The 26,200-nt window shown below is 45.2% G+C and overlaps 1 protein-coding gene across 2 annotated transcripts in view; it reads right to left on the bottom strand.

The window, feature by feature from the left end:
• The window catches only part of APBB1 (amyloid beta precursor protein binding family B member 1), a 55,740-nt gene that overhangs the window by 26,127 nt on the left and 3,413 nt on the right, over positions 1–26,200 (bottom strand). The window contains exons 3-8 of one of the 2 annotated variants that reach the window (XM_089656306.1): positions 21,351–21,435; positions 18,608–19,269; positions 15,463–15,653; positions 4,781–4,863; positions 4,581–4,638; positions 2,306–2,431 (exon numbers count right to left, since the gene is read on the bottom strand). In XM_089656306.1, coding sequence (XP_089512432.1) covers positions 2,306–2,431; positions 4,581–4,638; positions 4,781–4,863; positions 15,463–15,653; positions 18,608–19,256 — 1,107 coding nt within the window. In that variant the 5' untranslated portion in view covers positions 19,257–19,269; positions 21,351–21,435. The remainder of the gene's footprint in view (positions 1–2,305; positions 2,432–4,580; positions 4,639–4,780; positions 4,864–15,462; positions 15,654–18,607; positions 19,270–21,350; positions 21,436–26,200) is intronic. The other variant, XM_089656305.1, reaches the window with a different exon arrangement.

Below are 26,200 nucleotides of genomic sequence, written 5' to 3'. Positions count from 1 at the left end.
TGTCTCACACAGCGCAGTCCATATTCATTGATTGTGATCTGTAAATAGTAGTTGGCATATTACCTGAACAAGCCTGGACAGAGGAGAAAGATCTTTCCATGATTTCTGTAAGTTCTAAACACTCACAATATTTCCAAATCATTACGAACATCTGATCATCACACCACAGAAGCACAGTCCAGATGCGTTTCTGTATGTGTGTTTTTGATGTGTTCCGGTTCATTTTTATCCCTCTTTGTTCAACTTAAATAAGGACATATGCATTCCAGTGCGTTTTTGGTGCATTCCGGTGCATTGTTGGTGCATGCCGGTGCGTTGTTGATGCATTTTACTGCGTTCCAGTACAGTTCAGTGCAGCATGTTTTATTTTTTTTCTCTGGAACTGGAATGCACTGGTGTGAACTATGCCCATTGGAAACCATGTAACCTACTAGCAATGCTAGTGGTGTCTTCCTCCAGCCCCTATCAAATACATTAGTGACAAAAGGGTCCAGCCATTAACCACCTCCCATCCGGCTGTTGTATATAAACGACTGGATGGTGGCAGTGCAGGGGTGGGTGACCATTTATAAATGGCCTCCCCGCCCCCTGGGAGCGTACAGCACCGCGATCTGTTGCCCGCTGTGTCCTCCGAACACAGTGGAACACCGATCGTCGTACAGGACCTCTGAGTGAGGTCCCGATCATGTGATCACTGATTGGCCAATCAGTGGTCACATGCAGAGTAGTAAGCAAGATGTCACTTCTGACATAATTGCTTACTATGTGTGAAATCTGTGAATGATCACAGAGATCACATGGTACAGGGCTATTCACAACAGCCTTGTACCATGTGACAAGCTGTGACCAATCACAGCTCACACAGTATTTCTCAATGGCTGCAAGGATGCAGCCAGAGAGAAGGAGAAATTATTGATTTTACAGCCTTTATGGGTGTAAAAGCAATCAGTGAAGAAAAAAAAAAAATCTTCATCACCCCCCACAAGTAGTAGTGACACTGTACTGCTAGGGTGACAGAATGTAAAAAAACCCAAACACATAAATAATAATATAAAAAAAAATGTAAACAAAATTTTTAAATTATAATTTTTGGTTATAAACTAATTTGGGTTATATTTTTTTATTTATAAGGTAACTGAATACATTTTGGCCAAGATTTATGATGAAATATTATTTATTTGCAAATTTTTACAAGAAAATCACTTTTTTTTTTTCCAAACGTTTTGGACATTTTCATTTATATAGCAAAAAAAATAAAAATCCCAGTGGGGAATAAATACCACCAAAATAAAGCTTTATCTGTCTCAAAAAAATGCTAAAAAATTCATAAGGGTACAGTGTTGCATGACCGCGCAATTGTCAAAGTGTGATAGCACTGAAAGCTGAAAATTGGCCTGGAGGGAAGGGGGTGAAAGTGTCCGGACTGGAAGTGGTTAAGGGGTTTCTAACGCAGGGAGGCGGGGTGGAGTTTAGGGTCATGTGACCACTGTGATTAGCTGTCACGGCAGTCACATGATCAGAAAGGTCCCAATTGCAAGGATTAAATACCACCAAAAGAAAGCTTTAGTTGTGTGAAGAAAATACCATTTTAGTTTGGGTACAGTGTTGTATGACCGCGCAATTGTCACTCAAAGTGTGATAGCGCTGAAAGCTGAAAATTGGCCTGGACAGGAAGGGGGTAAAAGTGTCCGGACTGGAAGTGGTTAACTGCCATTAGCCTCAGTTCACACTGTGAACCATATGTGAATCGCACCAAATTCCTGTGCAAATGACATGTGATTCTGTGCGGTGCGATTTGAGACATTCATTTTGAACGGCTCAAATCACACACTGCATCAATAAACGTGCGGGCAGCTTTTTTTTTTAAACTTTCCATTGACACCGGCAGCAGATCACAGAACACAGTGTGACTGCTATGCGGTGCATGAAACGCAGAGGACTCGTTATGTTTCCTGCACTGCATCAGTGTGAACCGAGGCTTAATCAGAGCATTGATCATGTAATTAATGCTTCAAAATGCTGATGTACAGATTGGCATTTTTAAAGCCAAATTTTAAATCAGACAATTGGTGAGCATTAAGTCACTAAAGTAATTTCAATCTTTAAAACCCTCAATCAAAATAATACAAGAGAAATGAATGCAAGGAGCAATGGATGTGTGTGATGGAGCATGCTTAGAGCAGATGGCTGATTATCTGATGTCTGTTACCATTGTAAATCTTACTCTGGAAGACATATTTAGTAGAGTGTGAGGTCTCTGAGTGTCGGATGATTCAGAGCTACACAAAGTAACAGCCAGAGTTACCTGGGTCAGGCTCTGATTGTGGAGTGACAACTGTCTGATGCAAGTGTTTACAGCGACGCTGCTTCTTCCAGGAGCCAAATCCTCTTCTGTCATTTCCACCCAACCAAGAGAGCGCACTAAAAATTTCTGAAAGGGACCACAAAAAAAAAAAGTAACAAGGATGGGTGCACTTTTCACTCTTGTAAATAAACTGTATGACGGACTCTGTATTTTATTGATGGTTGTTACAGTACAAGAGAGAAGGAGCCAGAAACAGAGGGGGAAAAGAGAAAGGGGGAACGAGAACAAACCCACTTTGCACTAAATGGATAAAGAGAGAGAGCGCGCAAAGGAGAGGGAGAGAGAGAGAGAGAGCCCGAGCAAAGGAGAGGGAGAGAGAGAGAGAGAGCCCGAGCAAAGGAGAGGGAGAGAGAGAGAGAGAGCCAGAGCAAAGGAGAGGGAGAGAGAGAGAGAGAGCCCGAGCAAAGGAGAGGGAGAGAGAGAGAGAGAGCCCGAGCAAAGGAGAGGGAGAGAGAGAGAGAGAGCCCGAGCAAAGGAGAGGGAGAGAGAGAGAGAGAGCCCGAGCAAAGGAGAGGGAGAGAGAGAGAGAGAGCCCGAGCAAAGGAGAGGGAGAGAGAGAGAGAGAGCCCGAGCAAAGGAGAGGGAGAGAGAGAGAGAGAGCCCGAGCAAAGGAGAGGGAGAGAGAGAGAGAGAGCCCGAGCAAAGGAGAGGGAGAGAGAGAGAGAGAGCCCGAGCAAAGGAGAGGGAGAGAGAGAGAGAGAGCCCGAGCAAAGGAGAGGGAGAGAGAGAGAGAGAGCCCGAGCAAAGGAGAGGGAGAGAGAGAGAGAGAGCCCGAGCAAAGGAGAGGGAGAGAGAGAGAGAGAGCCCGAGCAAAGGAGAGGGAGAGAGAGAGAGAGCCCGAGCAAAGGAGAGGGAGAGAGAGAGAGAGCCCGAGCAAAGGAGAGGGAGAGAGAGAGAGAGCCCGAGCAAAGGAGAGGGAGAGAGAGAGAGAGCCCGAGCAAAGGAGAGGGAGAGAGAGAGAGAGCCCGAGCAAAGGAGAGGGAGAGAGAGAGCCCGAGCAAAGGAGAGGGAGAGAGAGAGCCCGAGCAAAGGAGAGGGAGAGAGAGAGCCCGAGCAAAGGAGAGGGAGAGAGAGAGCCCGAGCAAAGGAGAGAGAGAGAGAGAGAGCCCGAGCAAAGGAGAGAGAGAGAGAGAGCCCGAGCAAAGGAGAGAGAGAGAGAGAGAGCCCGAGCAAAGGAGAGAGAGAGAGAGAGAGCCCGAGCAAAGGAGAGAGAGAGAGAGAGAGCCCGAGCAAAGGAGAGAGAGAGAGAGAGAGAGAGCCCGAGCAAAGGAGAGAGAGAGAGAGAGCCCGAGCAAAGGAGAGAGAGAGCCCGAGCAAAGGAGAGAGAGAGACCGAGCAAAGGAGAGAGAGAGACCGAGCAAAGGAGAGAGAGAGACCGAGCAAAGGAGAGAGAGAGACCGAGCAAAGGAGAGAGACCGAGCAAAGGAGAGAGACCGAGCAAAGGAGAGAGACCGAGCAAAGGAGAGAGACCGAGCAAAGGAGAGAGGGGGGGTGGAGAGAGGGAGAGGGGGAGGGAGAGAGAGAGGGGGATAAAGGGAGAGGGGGAGGGGGAGAGAGGGGGAGGAAGGAGAGAGGGAGGGGGGAGGCAGGGAGAGAGGGGGAGAGGCAGGGAGGGAGAGAGGGGGAGAGGCAGGGAGGGAGAGAGGGGGAGAGGCAGGGAGGGAGAGAGGGGGAGAGGCAGGGAGGGAGAGAGGCAGGGAGGGAGAGAGGGGGAGAGGCAGGGAGGGGGAGAGGCAGGGAGGGGGAGAGGCAGGGAGGGGGAGAGGCAGGGAGGGGGAGAGGCAGGGAGGGGGAGAGGCAGGGAGGGGGAGAGGCAGGGAGGGGGAGAGGCAGGGAGGGAGAGGGAGAGAGGGGAGGGAGAGGGAGAGAGGGGAGGGAGAGGGAGAGAGGGGAGGGAGAGGGAGAGAGGGGAGGGAGAGGGAGAGAGGGGAGGGAGAGAGGGGAGGGAGAGGGAGAGAGGGGAGGGAGAGGGAGAGAGGGGAGGGAGAGGGAGAGAGGGGAGGGAGGGAGGGGAGGGAGGGGGAGAGGGAGGGGGAGGGAGGGGGAGAGGGAGGGAGAGGGAGAGAGGGAGGGAGAGAGGGGGGAGGGAGAGAAAGAGACCGAGCAAAGGAGGAGGAGTGTGAAGTATAAAGAGAGAGAAAAGGATGGGGGGGAGTGGTTACAGAAAGAGAGAGGGGGAGGATGCTCGAGAACTAAGAACGTTTAGTGGAGATACCTGTGGCTCAGGCTCTGTGCTCTGTACAAGCTCCTGTTCGTCTCCCGGATCGGCAGAACTGGAAACAATAACACCTAGTTATGAATTGTGAATGTTTACTGGATTCTCCATCATAACAACAAATAGTCTCTGATTGTTAAGGAGCACCATTATCACACAGTCAGTATATGACCGGCCCTTACCACGGAGGGGACACGCACCTGAGACTCAGATCATTGATGTGGAAGGTCACCTCCTCTGCGTCAATGTGGCTGTAATCGGACAGCTGCTCCTGTGATGTCTCCTGCAGGAAATGTTCCACACAGCTCAGTGAAATGAAGAGCAAGTTATCCATCAAATACAACAGTCTTATCAGAGATGATCTCCATGCTGGTCACACACAGGGCCAGGTGGGAGGAAGTTTAATCCACTTTTCAATTGCAAAACAATCAAATGGATTAAAACACATCATGGAAATTCTCCATGGTTTAAAGTGTGAATAAACCCTCAATAGCAAAATCAGTCTGTATATGCAGTAAAGAAAATGTTGTGCGTACTGTGGGAGACCGGATATAGTGAATGCGGGGTCCGGGGAGAGCGGATATAGTGAATGCGGGGTCCGGGGAGAGCGGATATAGTGAATGCGGGGTCCGGGGAGAGCGGATATAGTGAATGCGGGGTCCGGGGAGAGCGGATATAGTGAATGCGGGGTCCGGGGAGAGCGGATATAGTGAATGCGGGGTCCGGGGAGAGCGGATATAGTGAATGCGGGGTCCGGGGAGAGAGGATATAGTGAATGCGGGGTCCGGGGAGAGAGGATATAGTGAATGTGGGGTCCTGGGAGAGCGGATATAGTGAATGCGGGGTCCGGGGAGAGCGGATATAGTGAATGCGGGGTCCGGGGAGAGAGGATATAGTGAATGTGGGGTCCGGGGAGAGCGGATATAGTGAATGCGGGGTCCGGGGAGAGCGGATATAGTGAATGCGGGGTCCGGGGAGAGAGGATATAGTGAATGCGGGGTCCAGGGAGACCGGATATAGTGAATGCGGGGTCCGGGGAGACCGGATATAGTGAATGCGGGGTCCGGGGAGAGCGGATATAGTGAATGCAGGGTCCGGGGAGAGCGGATATAGGGAAGTATCACTTTAACCCCTTCACGTCTTAGGGTAAACAAATCATATCGCCTAAGCACAATTTTGCAACGTTGACATGTGTTAGTAAAACCGCACATATCATCACTAATACTTTGTACATCCAGGTGGATTACACCTTGTTTTTTTCAGGACAAATTGGGCTTTCATTTGGTGGTAAATGGTAATGGACATCTCCTGTTTTTTTTTTACTACCATAACCTACCACCAAACAACCCAAAATAAATTTTCCAGCTCTTGATGATCGCAGCGATACCATATACAGTGGGGCAAAAAAGTATTTAGTCAGCCACCAATTGTGCAAGTTCTCCCACTTAAAAAGATGAGAGAGGCCTATAATTGGCATCATAGGTAGACCTCAACTATGAGAGACAAAATGAGAAAAAAAATCCAGACAATCACATTGGCTGATTTGGAAAGAATTTATTTGCAAATTATGGTGGGAAATAAGTATTTGGTCAATATGAAAAGTTCATCTCAATACTTTGTTATATATCCTTTGTTGGCAATGACAGAGGTCAGACGTTTCCTGTAAGTCTTCACAAGGTTGGCACACACTGTTGCTGGTATGTTGGCCCATCCTCCATGCAGATCTCCTCTAGAGCAGTGATGTTTTGGGGCTGTTGCCGGTCAACACGGACTTTCAACTCCCTCCAAAGGTTTTCTATGGGGTTGAGATCTGGAGACTGGCTAGGCCACTCCAGGACCTTGAAATGCTTCTTACGAAGCCACTCCTTCGTTGCCCGGCCGGTATGTTTGGGATCATTGTCATGTTGGAAGACCCAGCCATGTTTCATCTTCAATGCCCTTGCTGATGGAAGGAGGTTTGCACTCAAAATATCATGATACATGGCCCCATTCATTCTGTCCTGTACATGGATCAGTCATCCCGGTCCCTTTGTGGAGAAACAGCCCCAAAGCATGATTTTGCCACCCCCATGCTTCACAGTAGGTATGGTGTTCTTTGGATGCAACTTAGCATTCTCTCCTCCAAACACGACGAGTTGTGTTTCTACCAAACAGTTCTATTTTGGTTTCATCTGACCATATGACATTCTCCTAATCCTCTTCTGGATCATCCAAATGCTCTCTAGCAAACTTCAGACGGGCCCGGATATGTACTGGCTTAAGCAGGGGGACACGTCTGGCACTGCAGGATCTGAGTTTCTGGCGGCGTTGTGTGTTACTGATGGTAGCCTTTGTTACGTTGGTCCCAGCTCTCTGCAGGTCATTCACTAGGTCCCCCCGTGTGGTCCTGGGATTTTTGCTCACCGTTCTTGTGATCATTTTGACCCCACGGGGTGAGATCTTGCGTGCAGCCCCAGATCGAGGGAGATTATCAGTGGTCTTGTATGTCTTCCATTTTCTAATTATTGCTCCCACAGTTGATTTGTTCACACCAAGCTGCTTGCCTATTGCAGATTCAGTCTTCCCAGCCTGGTGCAGGTCTACAATTTTGTTCCTGGTGTCCTTCGACAGCTCTTTAGTCTTCACCATAGTGGAGTTTGGAGTGTGACTGTTTGAGGTTGTGGACAGGTGTCTTTTATACGGATAACAAGTTCAAACAGGTGCCATTGATACAGGTAATGAGTGCAGGACAGAGGAGCCTCTTATAGAAGAAGGTACAGGTCTGTGAGAGCCAGAAATCTTGCTTGTTTGTAGGTGACCAAATACTTATTTTCCACCATAATTTGCAAATAAATTCTTTCCAAATCAGCCAATGTGATTGTCTGGATTTGTTTTCTCATTTTGTCTCTCATAGTTGAGGTCTACCTATGATGCCAATTACAGGCCTCTCTCATCTTTTTAAGTGGGAGAACTTGCACAATTGGTGGCTGACTAAATACTTTTTTGCCCCACTGTATGTGTGTTTGTACCCGTAGTACAGCCCAGAAACAAAAGTGCACATTTTGTTTGTTTGTTTGTTTTTTTTTACCTAAAACACACTGATACTGACACCAATGTAGAAAAAAATAAAAACCTGGACCTTTGACCTTGACCCAAACACTAACCCTGGTAATAAACTAGATCAAACCTTGATCTAGGTATTTTTTCTTATTTTTAATATTTACTTTTTTTTTTAACAGTTGTTTTCTCTATGATGAGAGATAGAGAGAGATACAATGCATCTCTCTCTTCCATTCAGATGCTGGCATCTGTCTTCCAGGTTCCATTCCCTGCGACGTTGGGACGTAACCGGCGGGAAATTTAAAAATGTCAAAGAGTGACATTCACTAAAATCACATAGTATAACATTCCTGTATCAAACCATTTCACATACATTTTGTCCCGAGTGCTTTGTCCGGCGCCCTGCCTGCATTTTTACTGCTCTTTCTGCCTGGAAACTGAGAAACGTCCATGGGGTCCAAAAAGTGTCCCTTTAGGTCAAAAGGAGTTTTAGACCGGCTAGAGAACAGCGATAGTAAATCAGAACCACTTGCAGAATTGAGTGATAATGATTCGTGGGGGAAATTCCTCATCAGACACTGAAAACGATTCTGCGACTTTGCTCAGCGATGTGCGAACTTGGCGCTCTATTTCACATTTCAGTGTTTTTGGTTTGATTATATTATTGAATTTAATTTATTATTATTATATTATTTTTTATGATTATTTATTAAATTCTAATTTATGATTTTATGTTTCAAATTTTATCATTCCCAGGATGTTTACTAGACTCTTGTTCGGACAGATTTCAGTGAGTTATTCCTAAGAATTACAGCCTACAATAAAAAACTACATATTTCCATGCAAAAAAATGTACCACTTTGAGCACAGAAATATGGACATAATCAGACCGCTAGGGAGGCTACAGGATAACACCACCTTTTCTAACATGTTACACCGTGGTCTCCAAACTGCGGCCCTGTACTTGCCTTTATCCAGCCCTTGAGGCATTTTCCTCATACTAACACCACCAATGGGGCATAATTCCTTCCACTTACAACAAAAATCAGGTACTATTCCCTCCACTGACACCAGCGATGGGGCATAATTCCTTCCACTGACACCAGCGATGGGGCATAATTCCTTCCACTGACACCAGCGATGGGGAATAATTCCTTCTACTGACACCAACTATTTCTCCACCAATATCAAACATAGGGCATTGTTTACTCCCACTGGGCACAGTCCAGCCCCCCCTAAAGTCTAAAGGACAGTAAACTGGCCCTGCCTTTAGAAAGTTTGGAGACCCCTGGTGTAACATGTTAGTGCTGCAGCTTCCCCGCGCCCCCCTATCCCCGCTGTGACAGCAGACCAGGGATCTTCTCCCAGTGTCTGCTGTCACAATTAAAAAAAGGCACAGCTGTGCAGGGCTCCATCCACCGGGGGCGCTTCACTCATTAACAGTATTCTGTGAATCAGAAACTACAATTACCAACAGGCTTTGCAGCTGTTCGATTGAAGTTTATTTATAATTTATTTCAGGTACTTATATAGCGCCGTCAATTTACACAGCACTTTACATATATATTGTACATTCACATCAGTCCCAAACCCTCAAGGGGTGTACAATCTAAGGTCCCTAACTTACATTCATACATACACATACTAGGGCCAATTTGGACAGGAGACAATTAACCTACCAGAATGTCTTTGGAATATGGGAAAAAACCGGAGTACCCGGAGGAAACCAAAGCAGACATGGAGAACATGCAAACTCCAAGCAGGTAGTGCCGTGGTTGGGATTCTCAAGGAACTGCCAGGGCACGGTTGAGTGCTATGGTCGTTCACTGAAAGTTCCTGTCATTGTGTAACGGACTGCTCACACAAGGTACAAACACACAGCTTACACGCAGTCTGCAGGAGCCCTGCATAGAACCCACGATCTGCTGATTGCAAGTGCAATGCTTTGCAGACTCCCAGTAAAAAAATAATAAATGCACTTTTTTACCTGCAAAAAGATGTGCATTTATGATTTTTTTTGGCAATGGTGAACTTATCCTCTAACAAGTGTTTAATGAAATTACTCCCTGAGACTGGGTTCACACTATGTGGTGCGGGACACTGCAATTCACACGGGAATCGCACTGCATTCATGTGCAAATGACATGCAATGTCTGTGCGGTTAGATTTGAGCCATACATTTTGTATGGCTCAAATTGCATCGCATCCGCACCAAAAAGCTGCAGGACCCTTTTTGTACCCGCACAATTTCTGGCAATCCGTTCATCATTTGGGACCCGGAAGCTGGCCATCCGAAGATGTCAGCAGCCAAGCAGAGGGCTCCAGGACAGCACATCTCGGGATCAGAGGAGAGTATAGTTCTGCTTTAAGCAGACATTTGCTCATATTTTGCCTATAAAAGAACCTAATCACTCCCCCCTCTCCTTTCCACACTTCGCTAATTTTGGTTTTTGGGGGGGCATGGATGGGTTGGGAAGAAAGTACCTTTTCCAACTATTGAACTAAACCCTAATTGTAAATCATCATCTTTGGCAAATAACAAATCTATACTGGACAAGGGTGCATTTCCCTACACACCATCCGGCCAATTGATGAATCTAAAATATATAACCTTTATTCAAATATATAAAAATGTACGCTCAGCTGTAATGAATGCCTATTAGAGTGAAATGTACTGCGCACAACAATATGACTGGATACTATTGCCATTATTTACCTTACATACAAATGGTTAATAAAACCAGACCAAATACCATACCGTTTTAGATGAAGTGACGGCATACACAGAGGGATTGGTAGTTTGATCATAAACCTATCAGCTTGAATATATAATCTCTGTTAAGGAAATGGAGTTACCCCATGGACAAAACTAATTAGATACAGGTATGTAATACTGGTACACTCACCCACAGGCTTAATGTCAGGCTCGCATGGATAAGCCCCATACGTCACCATATCCAGTCAAAAATACCTGTCTTGAGGAATGCAAATGATGCACTGTAAAACGCAGTACAGACCTCTCCAAAAAAATTACTCCGAGACTGGGTTCACACTATGTGCTGCGGGACACTGCAATTCACACAGGAATCGAACTGCATTCCGTTGTGAATTACATGCAATGTCTGTGAGGTTAGATTGGAGCCATACATTTTGTATGGCTCAAATTGCATCGCATCCACACCAAAAAGGTGCAGGACCCTTTCTGTACCCACACGAGAATCGCATCACATGGGTGTTCTCACCCATGCGATGCGATTTTGGCAATCCGACCGTGACCCGGAAGCCGCCCACCCGAAGATGTCAGCAGCTGGGGGGTTTGCTCCGGGACAGCACATCTCGGGATCAGAGGCGAGTATAGTTCCACTTTAAGCAGACCTTCAATCATACTTTGCCTATAAAAGAACCTAATCACTCCCCACTCCCCTTTTCACACTTCTCTAGTTTTGGTTTTTGGGGGGGGCATGGATGTGTTGGGAAGCAAGTACCTTTTCCATCAGGTACTTGTTCCTAGTTCTGTATTCTGCCAGTACCCCCAGGTTTCAGCCTCCTTGGATACATATCACACATCCCAGGAAGCTACAGGACCAGTCTCTGCAGTAGGGGAGCAGGCTGCAACTCAACAGGAAGTCACAGCAAATCCACCATCTTACAGTACTTAAAGTTTTGTAAAATTGGCTGAAGTTCCTCAGCCAGAGGGGGTGCCGTCTTAGCCTCTGCCTGATCCACAGCTGCTGATGTGATCAGTTATGATGCTTATGACACATTTGATGGTTTGACAGCTAGGTTGAGAACACAAGCAACTGTGACCATTATCATTCGAGGCATGCATTGAATGTAACCATTTTGGGAAAAAGTTTCCTCAAAAAAGAAGTAACAGGTGATGCACCAGGATCAGTGTGAAGGCACTGTTCCTCCATAGCACACCAACGGATGTGCATTCTGCGTGACTACTGGTGTGCATGAACCTTAAAATAGTATTAAAGGTTCGGCTTTTTTTTTTTAAATAGCAAACATGTCATACTTACCTGCTTTGCGCAGTGGTTTTGCACAGAACAGCCCTGATCCTCTACTTTTCTGCCACCTCCCCCTTGACCAGTGCCCCAAATAGCAAGCCGCTTGCTATGAGGGAACTGGTGCATGCTTGCTCCTGAGCCACATGCATAAGACACATAGAGCCACAGCTCGGCCCACCCTCTGCTCTCTTCCTCATTGGCTCACTGGCTGTGACTGACAGTAGTGGGAGCCAATGGCTCCTGCAGCTGTCTTAGCCAATGAGGAGAGGGAGTCTTGGGACAGCGGAAGCTCTCATGCACATTGCTGGATTGAGATGGAGCTCAGGAAAGTATTAGGGGGGCTGTGGGGGGAGCAGCACACAGAAGGTTTATTACCTTAACAAAATACAACGAAAACTTGTAAACTGCTATGCCAAATTCTCCGAGCCAAAAATGTGATACATATATACTAGCAGATCGCTTGCACCATACACATAAATGTGCCAATAGTAATAAGATATCATAAGTGTGCCGCGCTCCACTCAAAATTACAGCAAACTAAAAGCATAAAAGTGCTAATAATAATTTAATCTCGCGCTCCATAAAATGCATGAAGGTAATAAAACCTTCTGCCTTTACAACTGCTTTAAAGGAGATATAACCCATAACTGAATGTTTGCTAAAGCACTGTATCATAAGCACAGTCATTTTATTCAACCCCTAGACACCGAGTACACACAAATATGCGACCTCTCGGCGTCTGGGCCTTGATGCTGAGCGGCCGCATATTTGCGTGCAATTAGAAAATACATATGTGCCGAGAGCGCCCGCCCTGCGTGCTCCCAGCACATATGTCAGTGACTCATGGAAAGGTCCCGATCTCCCCTTGAGATTAGGAACTTTTACGATCATGTGACCGCCAATCACGGCGGTCACATGATCCTAACACCCCGCCCTGCCTCCCGGCACTCGTAGCCTCCCTAGCGATCTGATTATGTACATATTTCTGTGCTCAAAGCGGAACATTTTTTTGCATGGAAATATGTTTTTTTTCTTGTTCAAACATTTTATTGACAATGAAGCAATGTAACAGGGACAGAGTCATTACCAGCATAACATAGGCACTGTACTGACAACAAAACATAGGAAATAGAAAATCACAGCGTCAATGTCCTTATGGTAAGGAGGAAAGAGAGGATCACAAAAACAATGCTAAGTTTCTGGTGATTACTAGTGAATGGGAGTTGTTAGCGATAGATTTCGTGAATTTTGTCAGTTAGGATAATGGCTCACTGAACATTATGAAAGGTTGGAGAACTTTAGGGGGAGATCGAAGGGGGGCGGGAACGGAAATGTTTTTTTTATATTGTAGGTCTGTAATTTTTAGGAATAACTCACTGAATTCTGTCCAGACAAGAGTCTAGTAAACATCCCGGGTATGTTAAAATTTGAAACACAAAATCATAAATTATAATTTAATAATCATAAAAAATAATAATATAATAATAAATTTTATTCAATAATATAATCAAACCAAAAACACTGAAATGTGAAATAGAGCGCCAAGTTCGCACATCACTGAGCAAAGTCGCAGAATCGTTTTCAGTGTCTGATGACGAATTTCCCCCATGAATCATTATCATTCAATTCTGCAAGTGGTTCTGATTTACTATCGCTGTTCTCTAGCCGGTCTAAAACCGATTTTGACCTAAAGGGACGCTTTTTGGACGCCATGGACGTTTCTCAGTTTCCAGGCAGAAAGAACAGACAAAATGCAGGCAGGGCGCAGGACAAAGCACTCGGGACAAAATGTATGTGAAATGGTTTGATACAGGAATGTTATACTATGTGATTTTAGTGTGTTTAGTGAATGTCACTTAAACAATTTTCAAATTTCCCGCCAGTTCTGTCCCCGTATGTCCCGACGTCACAGGGACCGGAACCCTGAAGACAGATGCCGGCATCGGCCGGAGGACATTGCCAGGGACACTGCAGGGAGGACATCGCAGGAGTGCAGGACAAGGTAAGTGCAGAAGAGATCCCGAAGCAACGCTGCAGTGTATTCCCGAGTGTAGCTCAGGGTTACCACTTGAGGTGCTGAAACTTTACACTCGGGAATACCTCCAGGGAAGTTAAAAGTCTGGGAGGCAATGACCCCCTGCAAACTCTTTGCAGTGATTTTCTGTCTACATGCACTTCAATGGTGGCTGCAATGGCATTTCTCAGGATGGATATCCCATTGGTGAGATCAATAAGACTATGTCTGTGTCATGTGTGTTGAAAACCGCCACTACTAGTCATCAGAAGCCTGTTGGAGGACGGGGGATGGAGCATAGTCTGTGCAAGTGCCTGAACGAGGACCTTAATGGCAGGCTGACCAAGGGTTATTGGATTGAAAGTTATCCATTTAAAAATATTGACAAAAAAAAATTTAAAAAGTGACATTAGCATGTTAAAGCTTACAAACGATTTCAGGGTTTTTAATCTACTTAACCCCTAACTACTCAATGGCTCACAACTCTACATGAGATCTTGGAGCTTTCTGCAGAACCTCACTAAACTATACGTAAAAGGCCGCCATCTACACAGTCATTAGGGCAAGTATTCCAGATATCATTATACACATTACCATAGAGCACATGCTCTACCCCCCCCCCTCCCAAAAACAGGCCCATTCTCGCCTAGCACCCCCTTATTCAGTAAGTACGGGTATGAACTTTAGATCAGTGTTTTTCAACCTTTTTTGTGCAAAGGCACACTTTTTTCATGAAAAAAATCACGAGGCACACCACCATTAGAAAATGTTAAAAAAATTTACCTCTGTGCCTATATTGACTATATATAAAGTAATTCTCTTGAATAGGAATCAAACACAAAGAAATTATTTTATAATTACTTTATTATGAAATTAAGTATTTTATAATTGACCCGGGGGCCGGACCAAGAGTAGATGAATGATGTGTATGCGTCATCCATAGTAAGTATAGTAATATTCCCCCATAGTAAGCATAGTAATTAATCCCCCATATAGTAATTCATCCCCCATAGTAATTCATCCCCCCTATAGTAATTCATCCCCCCTATAGTAATTCATCCCCCATATAGTAATTCATCCCCCATATAGTAATTCATCCCCCATAGTATTTCATCCCCCCTATAGTAATTAATCCCCCCTTTAGTAATTCATCCCCCATATAGTAATTCATCCCCCATATAGTAATTCATCCCCCATATAGTAATTCATCCCCCATAGTATTTCATCCCCCCTTTAGTAATTCATCCCCCATATAGTAATTCATCCCCCATAGTAATTCATCCCCCATAGTAATTCATCCCCCCTATAGTAATTCATCCCCCCTATAGTAATTCATCCCCCCTATAGTAATTCATCCCCCATATAGGAATTCATCCCCCATATTAAGTCCCCAAGCCCCCCCTGTGTCAATTCACTTACCTTTGCTCCGCGCGTTCCTCTCGCCGTTCCTGTGTAGCATGAAAATCTGTCTCCTATGAGGATCTGTCCCCCTCGATGTATCTGCGCATGTGCCAGTTTCAGGCATTAGCAGCCGATCGGCGATCTCCGGCACATGCGCAGATACGTCGAGGGGGACAGATCATCCTGACAGTATCACGCTCCGCGGGCCGGAATAAAAGGTCCGCCGGGCCGTATACGGCCCGCGGGCCGTAGTTTGCCCATTGCTGTTCTAATGATTGGTCTATTTGTGAGCCGAGGCCACGTTACGGATGAAATTGCAATTTTTCCCACGGCACACCAGACAATATCTCACGGCACACTAGTGTGCCGCGGCACAGTGGTTGAAAAACGCTGCTTTAGATGACAGATAACCTACCTCTTCTGTCGGGGTGAGGTCACTGGTGGGGGAATACATCTTGGGCTCCCCATGGATGTCGGATGGTGGTTCCCACTGTGTGGTCCCAGTGGGTACATGCCAGTAGTATGTTCCAGAAGTGTCCTGCACCCTAACCCACCCAGAAGGCAGATCGGAGTCTGTGTCCATGGCATTCCTTGGCCAAAAACAATCTGTGGAGACAATTATTTTTTAATAACCATAGAAGACAGAGGTACGCCTGGGGCTAGGCTGGTTTGTAAACAGACCTCTAAACCATCTGTACTGCAACCTGAGCTGAGAACCCCTATCCAGCCATCCTGATTTTTGATGGGGTCATTGTAGGTTTAGGTGGTTAATCTGCCTCTTAGTAAATCCAGAGATGTCCATTTTGGTAGCAGAGTTATGGACTGGAAAGCTTTCATATGGAGAAGCCCATAGATGGATCGAATCTCGGCCAGTCCCTGCTGAACCAACCAAATTTCAATCCATGTATGGCCGGTTTTAGCCTTCTGATCAACCGTTTTGTTTATCTTTGTTCCTCCTTTACCATACGACAATACTATTCCTAAAAACTATTGCCATATTAATGGTTCATGGTACTCTATTGTCCTTCCATTATTCCTTCAATGTTGCGTTTTCCCTGTTTGTAACCAATCCATTATATTTCCTTTTTCTAATGCATCTTTCTCCATTGTATAAATAATTATTAAAATCAATAAAAGATATAAAAAAATGTTTTTTGCTATGTATACATTTTAGTAGTGATGCACCAATTTATCGGCCATTGAAAATTGTCGGTTGAAAAAAAGAGTTCAGTGTTTGACCAATAGAAAAAAACAAAAAAAATGTGACAATAATGACAATTGACTTCAATACAAAATCATGTCCCACTGATATCAATGCAAAATCGCATCCCCCTGATTTAAATGCATAAACGTCCCCTACTGACGTCAATGCAAAAAGCCTCTATTTAAGTTTTTTAATTTTATATACATTTCATTTTATTCTCTGTCCAATTTTTCTGTGTTACTTTCAATAAAAGTTATTTTACGTTACTGGATTGTATTTTTTTTTAAATTCATGTTCATCTAAATTCATGATATTAAAAAGTTGAACATAATACAATTATGTAAAAAAAAAAAAAAAAAAAAAAAAATTATATATATATATATATATATATATATATATATATATTTTTTTTTTTTTTTTTTTTTTTAAACTGTTCATTTCAGTTTTGGTTTTTCGGCCAAGTGCATCCTGAATTTTTGGTTTTGGTCCAGAATTTTCATTTCAGTGCACCACTACATTTTAGGCAATCACCTATTTTGCCCTGCATGGGTCAATTTAATGACACAGTAGAACATGTAAAACCAAACAAATCACAAGAATCTATAGACAAGGAGACAGAAACAAAAGCATGAAAGTCAGAATTACAACAGAAACAGATACAACCAAAGGGATTAACAAAGGAAAGAGAAAAGTTTGGGGGGAGAAAAGGAAATGAATGGCCTACTTCAAGGTAACAGTCACGTGGCAGGAAAGGTATCTGTGTACTGTGGTCCTTAACCACTTCATGCCTAAGGGTAAACCACATCTAAATGCCTAAGCACAATTTTGCAATGTTGACATGTGTTAGTAAAACCGTACATATCATCACTACTTTGTACATTCAGGTGGATTACACCTTGTTTTTTTCAGGACACATTGGGCTTTCATTTGGTGGTAAATGGTAATGAATATCTCCTGATTTTTTTTTTTTATTATCAAAAGGAAAATTGGCCCAAAATAATAAAAAAGAAAATCATTATTTATTATTTAGCTGTGTGTTTCTTGTTACTACCATAACCTACCACCAAAGAACAACCCAAAATAAATTCTCCAGCTCTTGACGATCGCAGCGATACCATATATATGTGTATGTTCATTGTTGTTTGTACGCGTAGTACAGCCCAGAAACAATAGTGCGCATTTTGTTTTTGTCTTTTTTTTTACCTAAAAACACACGGACATTGATACCAAATTGACCTTTGACCCCGACCTTTGACCTTGACCCAAACACTAACCCTGGCACTGAACTAGATCAAACCTTGATCTAGGTATTTTCTTTATTTTTTAATATTTATTTATTTTTTACAAAATTTTTTCTCTCTCTATGCCAGGAGTCAGAGAGACACAATATATCGCTCTCCTTCATTCATAGAGAGAGAAAAAAAACAAGGGAGGCTGGGTTGTACAGAGACTGATCACTGTGATAGTGTAACGGACCGCCTGACAGTACCTCTATCCATCCCCTGATAGAGCCTCCCCAGAGTGCGGAGTCTAAGTACCAGAGCACTTGTTCACCAGGGCCCCAGGTCGCAGCTGCTAGGTATCTCTACCAGAGGTAGAGGAGTCTGCCAAGGGCTCCAGCGGGTTAAGAGTCTGATGTGAGGGAGCCCGGGAAGCCCTGAGTGATGGATGGACGGATGAGCAAAGTCAGAGTCAAACAAGCCGGGTCGGTAACTAGCGGGTCGGTGAGGTACAAGACGATAGGCAAAGAATAGTCGGGTCACACGCAGGGTCAATACCAAAAGATCAGATCTATAAGGGAACATCCAGGAGCAGAGTCAGGCAAGCCAAGGGGTCAGGACAGGAGAAGGCAACAAGGTCAGACAATCCAGATCAGAGTACTCACTACACAGGCAACAGGATACAAAAGACCATTCGGCAACAAGCATCTGTGCAGGGCTAGCTTAAGTAGCCCGCCCTGCACCTGACAGGTGCCGCCTAGGTCCCAGTGCCTGCCTAGTACTGTCAAGACGACGGGTGCGCCTGGGTCCTAGTGCCCTGCTACCTGCACGTCTTGACAGACGCCTACGCATGTGTAGACTCATGCGTCGCGATGGTCCCTGACATTTAGCCTCTGACTGGCTATCACAGCGATCCTGTGACCCGGAATCGGGAGTCCAGGGGCCCGATCATTAGAACAAGACCTGGTGCTCTCCGTGATACTGCGGTCTTTATGCAGGGAGCATGCTGTGCGGTGCGCTCCCAGCACAAAGACAGGTAAATATGCAGTCCCACAGAAAAAAGCCCAGTTCTGTGAGGCCGCATATTTGTGTTTTACGTCGGTGTCAAGGGGTTAAATAAAGGCTCTGTATCTCACCTGTGTCATCCGGGGAGCCATAAGATGGACTACCCTGAGACAGAGTCGCCCAACTGGAGTCCTCGTCGCTTCCAGCCGTGTTCCTCATTCCAAACAGCAAGCTTGCACTGCGCCCGGTGTCTCTGGGGCCATCAGTCATCTCTTTGCTGTTCTCCTGAACCTCGGAGCTCTGTTCAGAAGTCTCTGTTGTGACAGGATCTGTGACCTCGCTCTGAGCCGGTGTCAGATCGTCATCCTCGTCTTCTCCGTCTTGGATAAGCAGAGGGGTGTTGATGATGCCGCTGCGATTGACGCAGTTCAGAGCCGATACTTCCAGTTCCTCCAGCTGGGTCTGCTTGTTGCTCTTCTCTTGGTTCCAGTTGGTCCAGTCTTTGTTACCACATTCTGGATCCGGGTTGCAGTTCTGGTCCTCTTTCTCGTGCTCGGCCGCTTTGCGAAGCTGGTTCTGCCCTTCCTTCAGCCACTTAGGGTTGGTGTGTTCAGACGGGGCGCCTCCGCCGAGATCGGCGCTGACGAGCCCCATGGCGCTCTGCAGGTCAGTGTGGGCATAAATCTGGCGGCTCTTCGGGGAAAGGAGGTCGTTGTGAGAAGAGATGAGGTTTAGGGTGAGGGCAGACACTGGACTCTTCTCTGTTATAGGTCCAGACATACTAACGGTGAGGCTGAGGGAGAGATGCAAAGAAGTCAAATATCTGAAAACATCAGCATCAATCAAGTTCAGTGTCACCTACCAATCCTGATGGTACACACAGTTACAGCAATCCTGTCACTACTGCAGAAAGCCCATTTATGAGTTACAAAAAAAAGGTTTTGCTGCAATGTAAAATGTCTTCTGATTGGAGGAGGCAACATCACCGTCAGCCACTCCCAAACCAGAGAATGCTTTGTATTCATTCAGAAAATGGCATCAGTGCTAAGCGGCCGACCTCCTATGTTTAGTGTGAGTGCGGCTACTCAACGAGGGACCCGGGAGCAAGTAGAGATCGCTGGAATCATCTTGTCTATACAGATAGTTCCAGCTTCCAGGGGCATCGACCAGGTATGGTATATACAGTCATGGCCGAAATTGTTGGCACCCTTGATATTTTTCCTGAAAATCAAGTATTTCACACAAAAAAGGTATTGCATTAACACATGTTTTGCTATACACATGTTTATTCCCTTTGTATGTATTGGAACAAATATAAAACAGAGGCAGAAAAGCAAATATGACATAATGTCACACAAAACCCCAAAAATGGGCTGGACAAAAGTATTGGCACCCTTAACTTAATATTTGGTTGCACACCCTTTGGAAAACATAACTGAAATCAGTCGCTTCCTATAACCATCAATAAGCTTCTGACACCTCTCACCCGGAATTTTGGACCACTCTTCCTTTGCAAACAGCTCCAGGTCTCTCTTATTGGAAGGACACCTTTTCCCAACAGCAATTTTAAGATCTCTCCACAGGTGTTCAATGGGATTTAGATCTGGGCTCATTGCTGGCCACTTCAGAACTCTCCAGCGCTTCTTTGCCATCCATTTCTGAGTGCTTTTTGACGTATGTTTGGGGTCATTGTCCTGCTGGAAGACCCAGGATCTTGGACGCAAACCCAGCTTTCTGACACTGGGCCCTACAGTGCGACCCAAAATCCTTTGGTAATCCTCAGATTTCATGATGCCTTGCACACAGTCAAGGCACCCAGTGCCAGAGGCAGCAAAACAACCCCAAAACATCATTGAACCTCCACCATATTTTACCGTAGGTACTGTGTTTTGTTCTTTGTAGGCCTCATTCCGTTTTCGGTAAACAGTAGAATGATGTGCTTTACCGAAAAGCTCTATCTTGGTCTCATCTGTCCACAAGACGTTTTCCCAGAAGGCTTTTGGCTTACTCAAGTACATTTTGGCAAACTGTAGTCTTGCTTTTTTATGTCTCTGTGTCAGCAGTGGGGTCCTCCTGGGTCTCCTGCCATAGCGTTTCATTTCATTTAAATGTCGACGGATAGTTCGCGCTGACACTGATGCTCCCTGAGCCTGCAGGACAGCTTGAATGTCTTTGGAACATGTTTGGGGCTGCTTATCCACCATCCGGACTATTCTGCGTTGCAATCTTTCATCAATTTTCCTCATCCGTCCACGACCAGGGAGATTAGCTACAGTGCCATGGGTTGCAAACTTCTTGATAATGTTGCGCACTGTGGACAAAGGCAAATCTAGTTCTCTGGAGATGGACTTGTAACCTTGAGATTGTTGATATTTTGCCACAATTTTGGTTCTCAGGTCCTCAGACAGTTCTCGTCTCCTCTTTCTGTTGTCCATGCTTAGTGTGGCACAGACAGACACACAATGCAAAGGTTAAGTGAACGTCTCTCCTTTTTATCTGCTTTCAGGTGTGATTTCTATATTGCCCACACCTGTTACTTGCCCCAGGTGAGTTTACAGGAGCATCACATGCTTGTAACATTCTTATTTATCCGCAGTTGTGAAAGGGTGCCAATACTTTTGTCCAGCCCATTTTTGGAGGTTTGTGTGACATTATGTCGAATTTGCTTTCTTTCCTCCCTTTTTTTGTTTTGTCCCAATACACACAAAGGGAATAAACATGTGTATAGCAAAACATGTGTTAATGCAATACGTTTCGTGAGAAATACATGATTTCCTGGAGAAATATCAAGGGTGCCAACAATTTCGGCCATGACTGTACATAGTTACACTGGCCCAAGCTGGAACAACGTACCCATGTATTATCTAGCCTTACCTGGAGTTCTTCTTTAATATTGTTCTTTCCCCATGGAGATCCTTTATTCCTGTAAATCCTCCATTGAGATTTATCCATTGCAGGCCTGTCACAAACAAGCGTAATCAGAAAATGATCCTGATCTGAACAACCCCACAATGTCTGCCAATTATCAATGCGCACTTATGACAGCAGAACTGGGCAGCATCTAGATCAGGGGGGTCACCAAACTACAGCCTGTGGCCCACATCTGGCCCGCTACGAGATTTTACCCTGCCCACAGCAACTTGTCCTGTATTTACATTGTGTTTCCAAGGTGCAGCAACCATGACAAATAAATGATGCTGAGCAGCTGGAACACACAGTGTCACTTGTTGCTATGGAACTGACAGCCAGCCTGACTGCAACATGGAATTTCAGGGTGTTGATCCAGAGCCATCCCAGCATTCAGAAGAGGACCTGCTCCACCTTCCACCCTGCGCCATGCTGTGGTGAAGACTACAATGTAGGACAGAAGAACTAAAGCAGCACACAGATCAGTCAGTTTTATTTGGCAGCCAACAGGTTGAACAAGAAATACAAAAAAAAAACAAAAAACTGAAGACATTTCTTGGAGTGTATTTATACATGTAGTGTAAAGGAGGAGGACCCTGATCTAGATACCACAAAGCTCCTAATTCACCCCCTGGTAATCTCTTGCCTTGACTACTGCAACTCCCTCCTCATTGGCTTACCTTTACACAGGCTATCCCCCCTCCAGTCCATCATGAATACTGCTGCCAGGCTCATCCACCTTACCAACTGTTCAGTGTCTGCTACCCCTCTCTGCCAATCCCTCCACTGGCTTCCAATCAGTGTCCTCCACCCCTCTCTGCCAATCCCTCCACTGGCTTCCAATCAGTGTCCTCCACCCCTCTCTGCCAATCCCTCCACTGGCTTCCAATCAGTGTCCTCCACCCCTCTCTGCCAATCACTCCACTGGCTTCCAATCAGTGTCCTCCACCCCTCTCTGCCAATCCCTCCACTGGCTTCCATTCAGTGTCCGCCACCCCTCTCTGCCAATCCCTCCACTGGCCTCCACTCAGTGTCCTCCACCCCTCTCTGCCAATCCCTCCACTGACCTCCATTCAGTGTCCTCCACCCCTCTCTGCCAATCCCTCCACTGACCTTCAATCAGTGTCCTCCACCCCTCTCTGCCAATCCCTCCACTGCCCTTCAATCAGTGTCCTCCATCCCTCTCTGCCAATCCCTCCACTGGCTTCCACTCGCCCAACAAATAAAATTCAAAATACTAACAACTTACAAAGCCATCCACAACTCTGCCCCCAGTTACATCACCAACCTGGTCTCATAATATCAACCAAAGCGCTCTCTTCAATCCTCCCACGACCTCCTGCTCTCTAGTTCCTGTGTCACCTCCTCCCATGCTCGCCTTCAGGACTTTTCCCGAGCTTCTCCCATCCTATGGAATTCTCTATCCCAATCTGTCTGGCTGTCTCCTAATCTATCCACCTATAGACGATACCTGAAAACCTCTTTCTTTAAAGAAGCCTATCCTGATTCTATCTAGTAAACAACCATGTATTTCCTCCATCAGCTCATCCCCCCCACAGCTATTACCTTTTGTATCACTCAACCCTTCCTCTTAGATTGTAAACTCTAACGAGCCGGGCCCTCTGTTTCCTCTTGTACCAAATTGTATTGTAACTGTAATGTCTGCCTTCATTCTGTAAAGCGCTGCGCAAACTGTTGGCGCTATATAAATCCTGTATAATAATAATAATAATAATCTAGATAAAAGGATCTATTTTTTAAAAAATTAGTTAGACAAATATTGCAAGCATTCATTCAGTCCTCACAAATTCTTATCATATTTTCCTTAAGTTAAGCAGTTTCAGCTCATTACAGGTGGACATCACATGTCCTCCCGGAACGTGTCCTGTGTGCAGCTGTGCTGCGGGCACAATTTATCACCGGCTGTGTCCACCCGCTGCAGGTACCATATGATTACTGTGACCAATCATAGCAGATCACATGACAATTGTAAACAATGAATGGCTTTGATTAATGCCATTCATTGTGTACAAATGTGTTGCTAGCTGTAACAGTGAGCACATGGTACAGGCAGGGCCAATCACAGCTAATCACAACAATACACACTGAATGAATCAATTTTATTCAGTAAAAATGGTTGATTATACCAGTAAAATTCACTGGTATAAGCAATCAGTGAATCCCGATTACTTCCCCAGAGTAATGCAATGTTCCTGTAACATTATATTACTCTGATCACAGTGTGTTAAAAAAAACTGCAATTAAAAAAAAGAAAAAAAAAAGATGAAAAAAAATCTTTTTTTTCATACCATCACCAGTCAGTGTCATTGATCAGTGCCACACAACTTATAGGATGACGCTGTAATGGACTGGTGACAGAATGAAAAAGAAATAAAGTAAAATAATTGAACATTTTTTTTTTCATTTCTTCATTCTCAAAAAAAATTATGACAAAAAAATACAACTTAAACGTGCAATGTCTCTTACTAAATACCTTGGACTTTTCTAGCATTTTTGGGGCCTCAAGAAATGAGATCAGACATCAGCATTGATCAATTTTCATTCGTATACACAGACACATATACACACACACAGTGAAGGAAATGCGTATTTGCTCCCCGGCTGATGTTGAATGTTTGCCCACTCACAAAGAAATGATCGGTCTAAACATCAAATGTTCGGTGTATTGTAACACTGAGAGACAGAATAGCAACAAAACAATTCAGCAGAAACGCATGTCTAACAAATGATGACGGATCTGCATGTTCATGAGGGAAATAAGTATTTGATCCCCTATCATTCAGCAGGATTTCTGGCTACCAGGTGTCTTTCATACAGGTAACAAGCTGAGATTAGAAGCAGTCTCTTAAAGGGAGTGCTGCTAATCTCTGTTACCTGTATAAAAGACACCTGTCCACAGGAGCAATTAAACAATCAGATTCCAAACTCTCCACCATGACAAAGACCAAAGAGCTGTCCAAGGATGTCAGGGACAAGATTGTAGACCTACACAAGGCTGGACTTGGCTACCAAACTATGGCCAAGCAGCTTGGTGAGAAGATGACAACAGTTGGTGCAATCATTCCCAAATGGAAGAAACACAAAACAAGTGTCAGTCTCCCTAGGTCTGGTGCACCATGCAAGATCTCACCTCGTGGAGTATGAATGATCATGAGAACAGTGAGGAATCATCCCAGAACTACACGTGAGGATCTTGTCAATGATCTCCAGGCAGCTGGAACCAAGAAAGCACATGTCCAGGCCCGTCTGAAGTTTGCCACTGAACATCTGAATGATGCAGAGGAGGACTGGTTGAAAGTGTTGTGGTCAGATGAGACCAAAATCGGGCTCTTGGACATCAACTCAACTCGCCGTGTTTGGAGGAGGAGGAATGCTGCCTATGACCCCAAGAACACCATCCCAACTGTCAAACATGGTGGTGGAAACATTCTGCTTTGGGGGTGTTTTTCTACTAAGGGGACAGGACAACTGCACCGCATCAAAGGGACGATCACCGGGGCAATGTACTGTCAAATCTTGGGTGAGAACCTTCTTCCCTCAGCCAGGGCATTGAAAATGGGTCGTGGATGGGTGTTCCTGCATAACAATGACCCAAAACACACGGCCAAGGCAACATTCGATTTTTAGACCGATCATTTCTTTGTGAGTGGAAGAACATTCAAAATCAGCAGGGGAGCAAATACTTAATTTATTTCACTGTATGTATATACACACACACACACCATAGTTTGTGAATTTTATAAAAGATTATTTATTAGAAAAAAATGAAAAAAAAAAAAAAAACTAAACAAAAACACAGCTATGATTACACACTACCAAAAGAAAGCCCTGTTTGTGTGAAAGAAATATATAAAAAAACCCACAAATATGTCATATGGGTAATTGTCAAAGTGTGACAGCGCTGAAAGCTGAAAATTATCCTGGGCGGGAAGGGGGTGAAAGTATCTGCTACTGAAGTGGTTAATATCAATAAAGATATGCCTATTGACTAAAGTTAAAACAGGTGTCTGATCTCCATGGAGGATGTACGGGGAATGCAAGCTTCCTATCTCCATGGAGGATGAACGGGGAGTACAGGCTTCCAATCTCCATGGAGGATGAACGGGAGTACAGGATTCTCATTTCCATGGAGGATGTACGGGAATACAGGCTTCCCATCTCCATGGAGGATGTACGGGAATACAGGCTTCCAATCTCCATGGAGGATGTACGGGAATACAGGCTTCCCATCTCCATGGAGGATGTACGGGAATACAGGCTTCCCATCTCCATGGAGGATGTACGGGAATACAGGCTTCCCATCTCCATGGAGGATGTACGGGAATACAGGCTTCCCATCTCCATGGAGGATGTACGGGGAGCACAGGCTTCCCATCTCCATGGAGGATGTACGGGGAGCACAGGCTTCCCATCTCCATGGAGGATGTACGGGGAGCACAGGCTTCCCATCTCCATGGAGGATGTACGGGGAGCACAGGCTTCCCATCTCCATGGAGGATGTACGGGGAGCACAGGCTTCCCATCTCCATGGAGGATGTACGGGGAGCACAGGCTTCCCATCTCCATGGAGGATGTACGGGGAGCACAGGCTTCCCATCTCCATGGAGGATGTACGGGGAGCACAGGCTTCCCATCTCCATGGAGGATGTACGGGGAGCACAGGCTTCCCATCTCCATGGAGGATGTACGGGGAGCACAGGCTTCCCATCTCCATGGAGGATGTACGGGGAGCACAGGCTTCCCATCTCCATGGAGGATGTACGGGGAGCACAGGCTTCCCATCTCCATGGAGGATG

This window comes from Staurois parvus, unplaced genomic scaffold (genome assembly GCF_062004578.1).
Source record: "Staurois parvus isolate SC_StPar_1 unplaced genomic scaffold, SC_StPar_1.0 ptg000897l, whole genome shotgun sequence".
NCBI classification, from domain to species: domain Eukaryota; kingdom Metazoa; phylum Chordata; class Amphibia; order Anura; family Ranidae; genus Staurois; species Staurois parvus.
The sequence above is the reverse complement of the archived record's forward strand: the minus strand, read 5'-3'. Positions and strand labels throughout refer to the sequence as shown.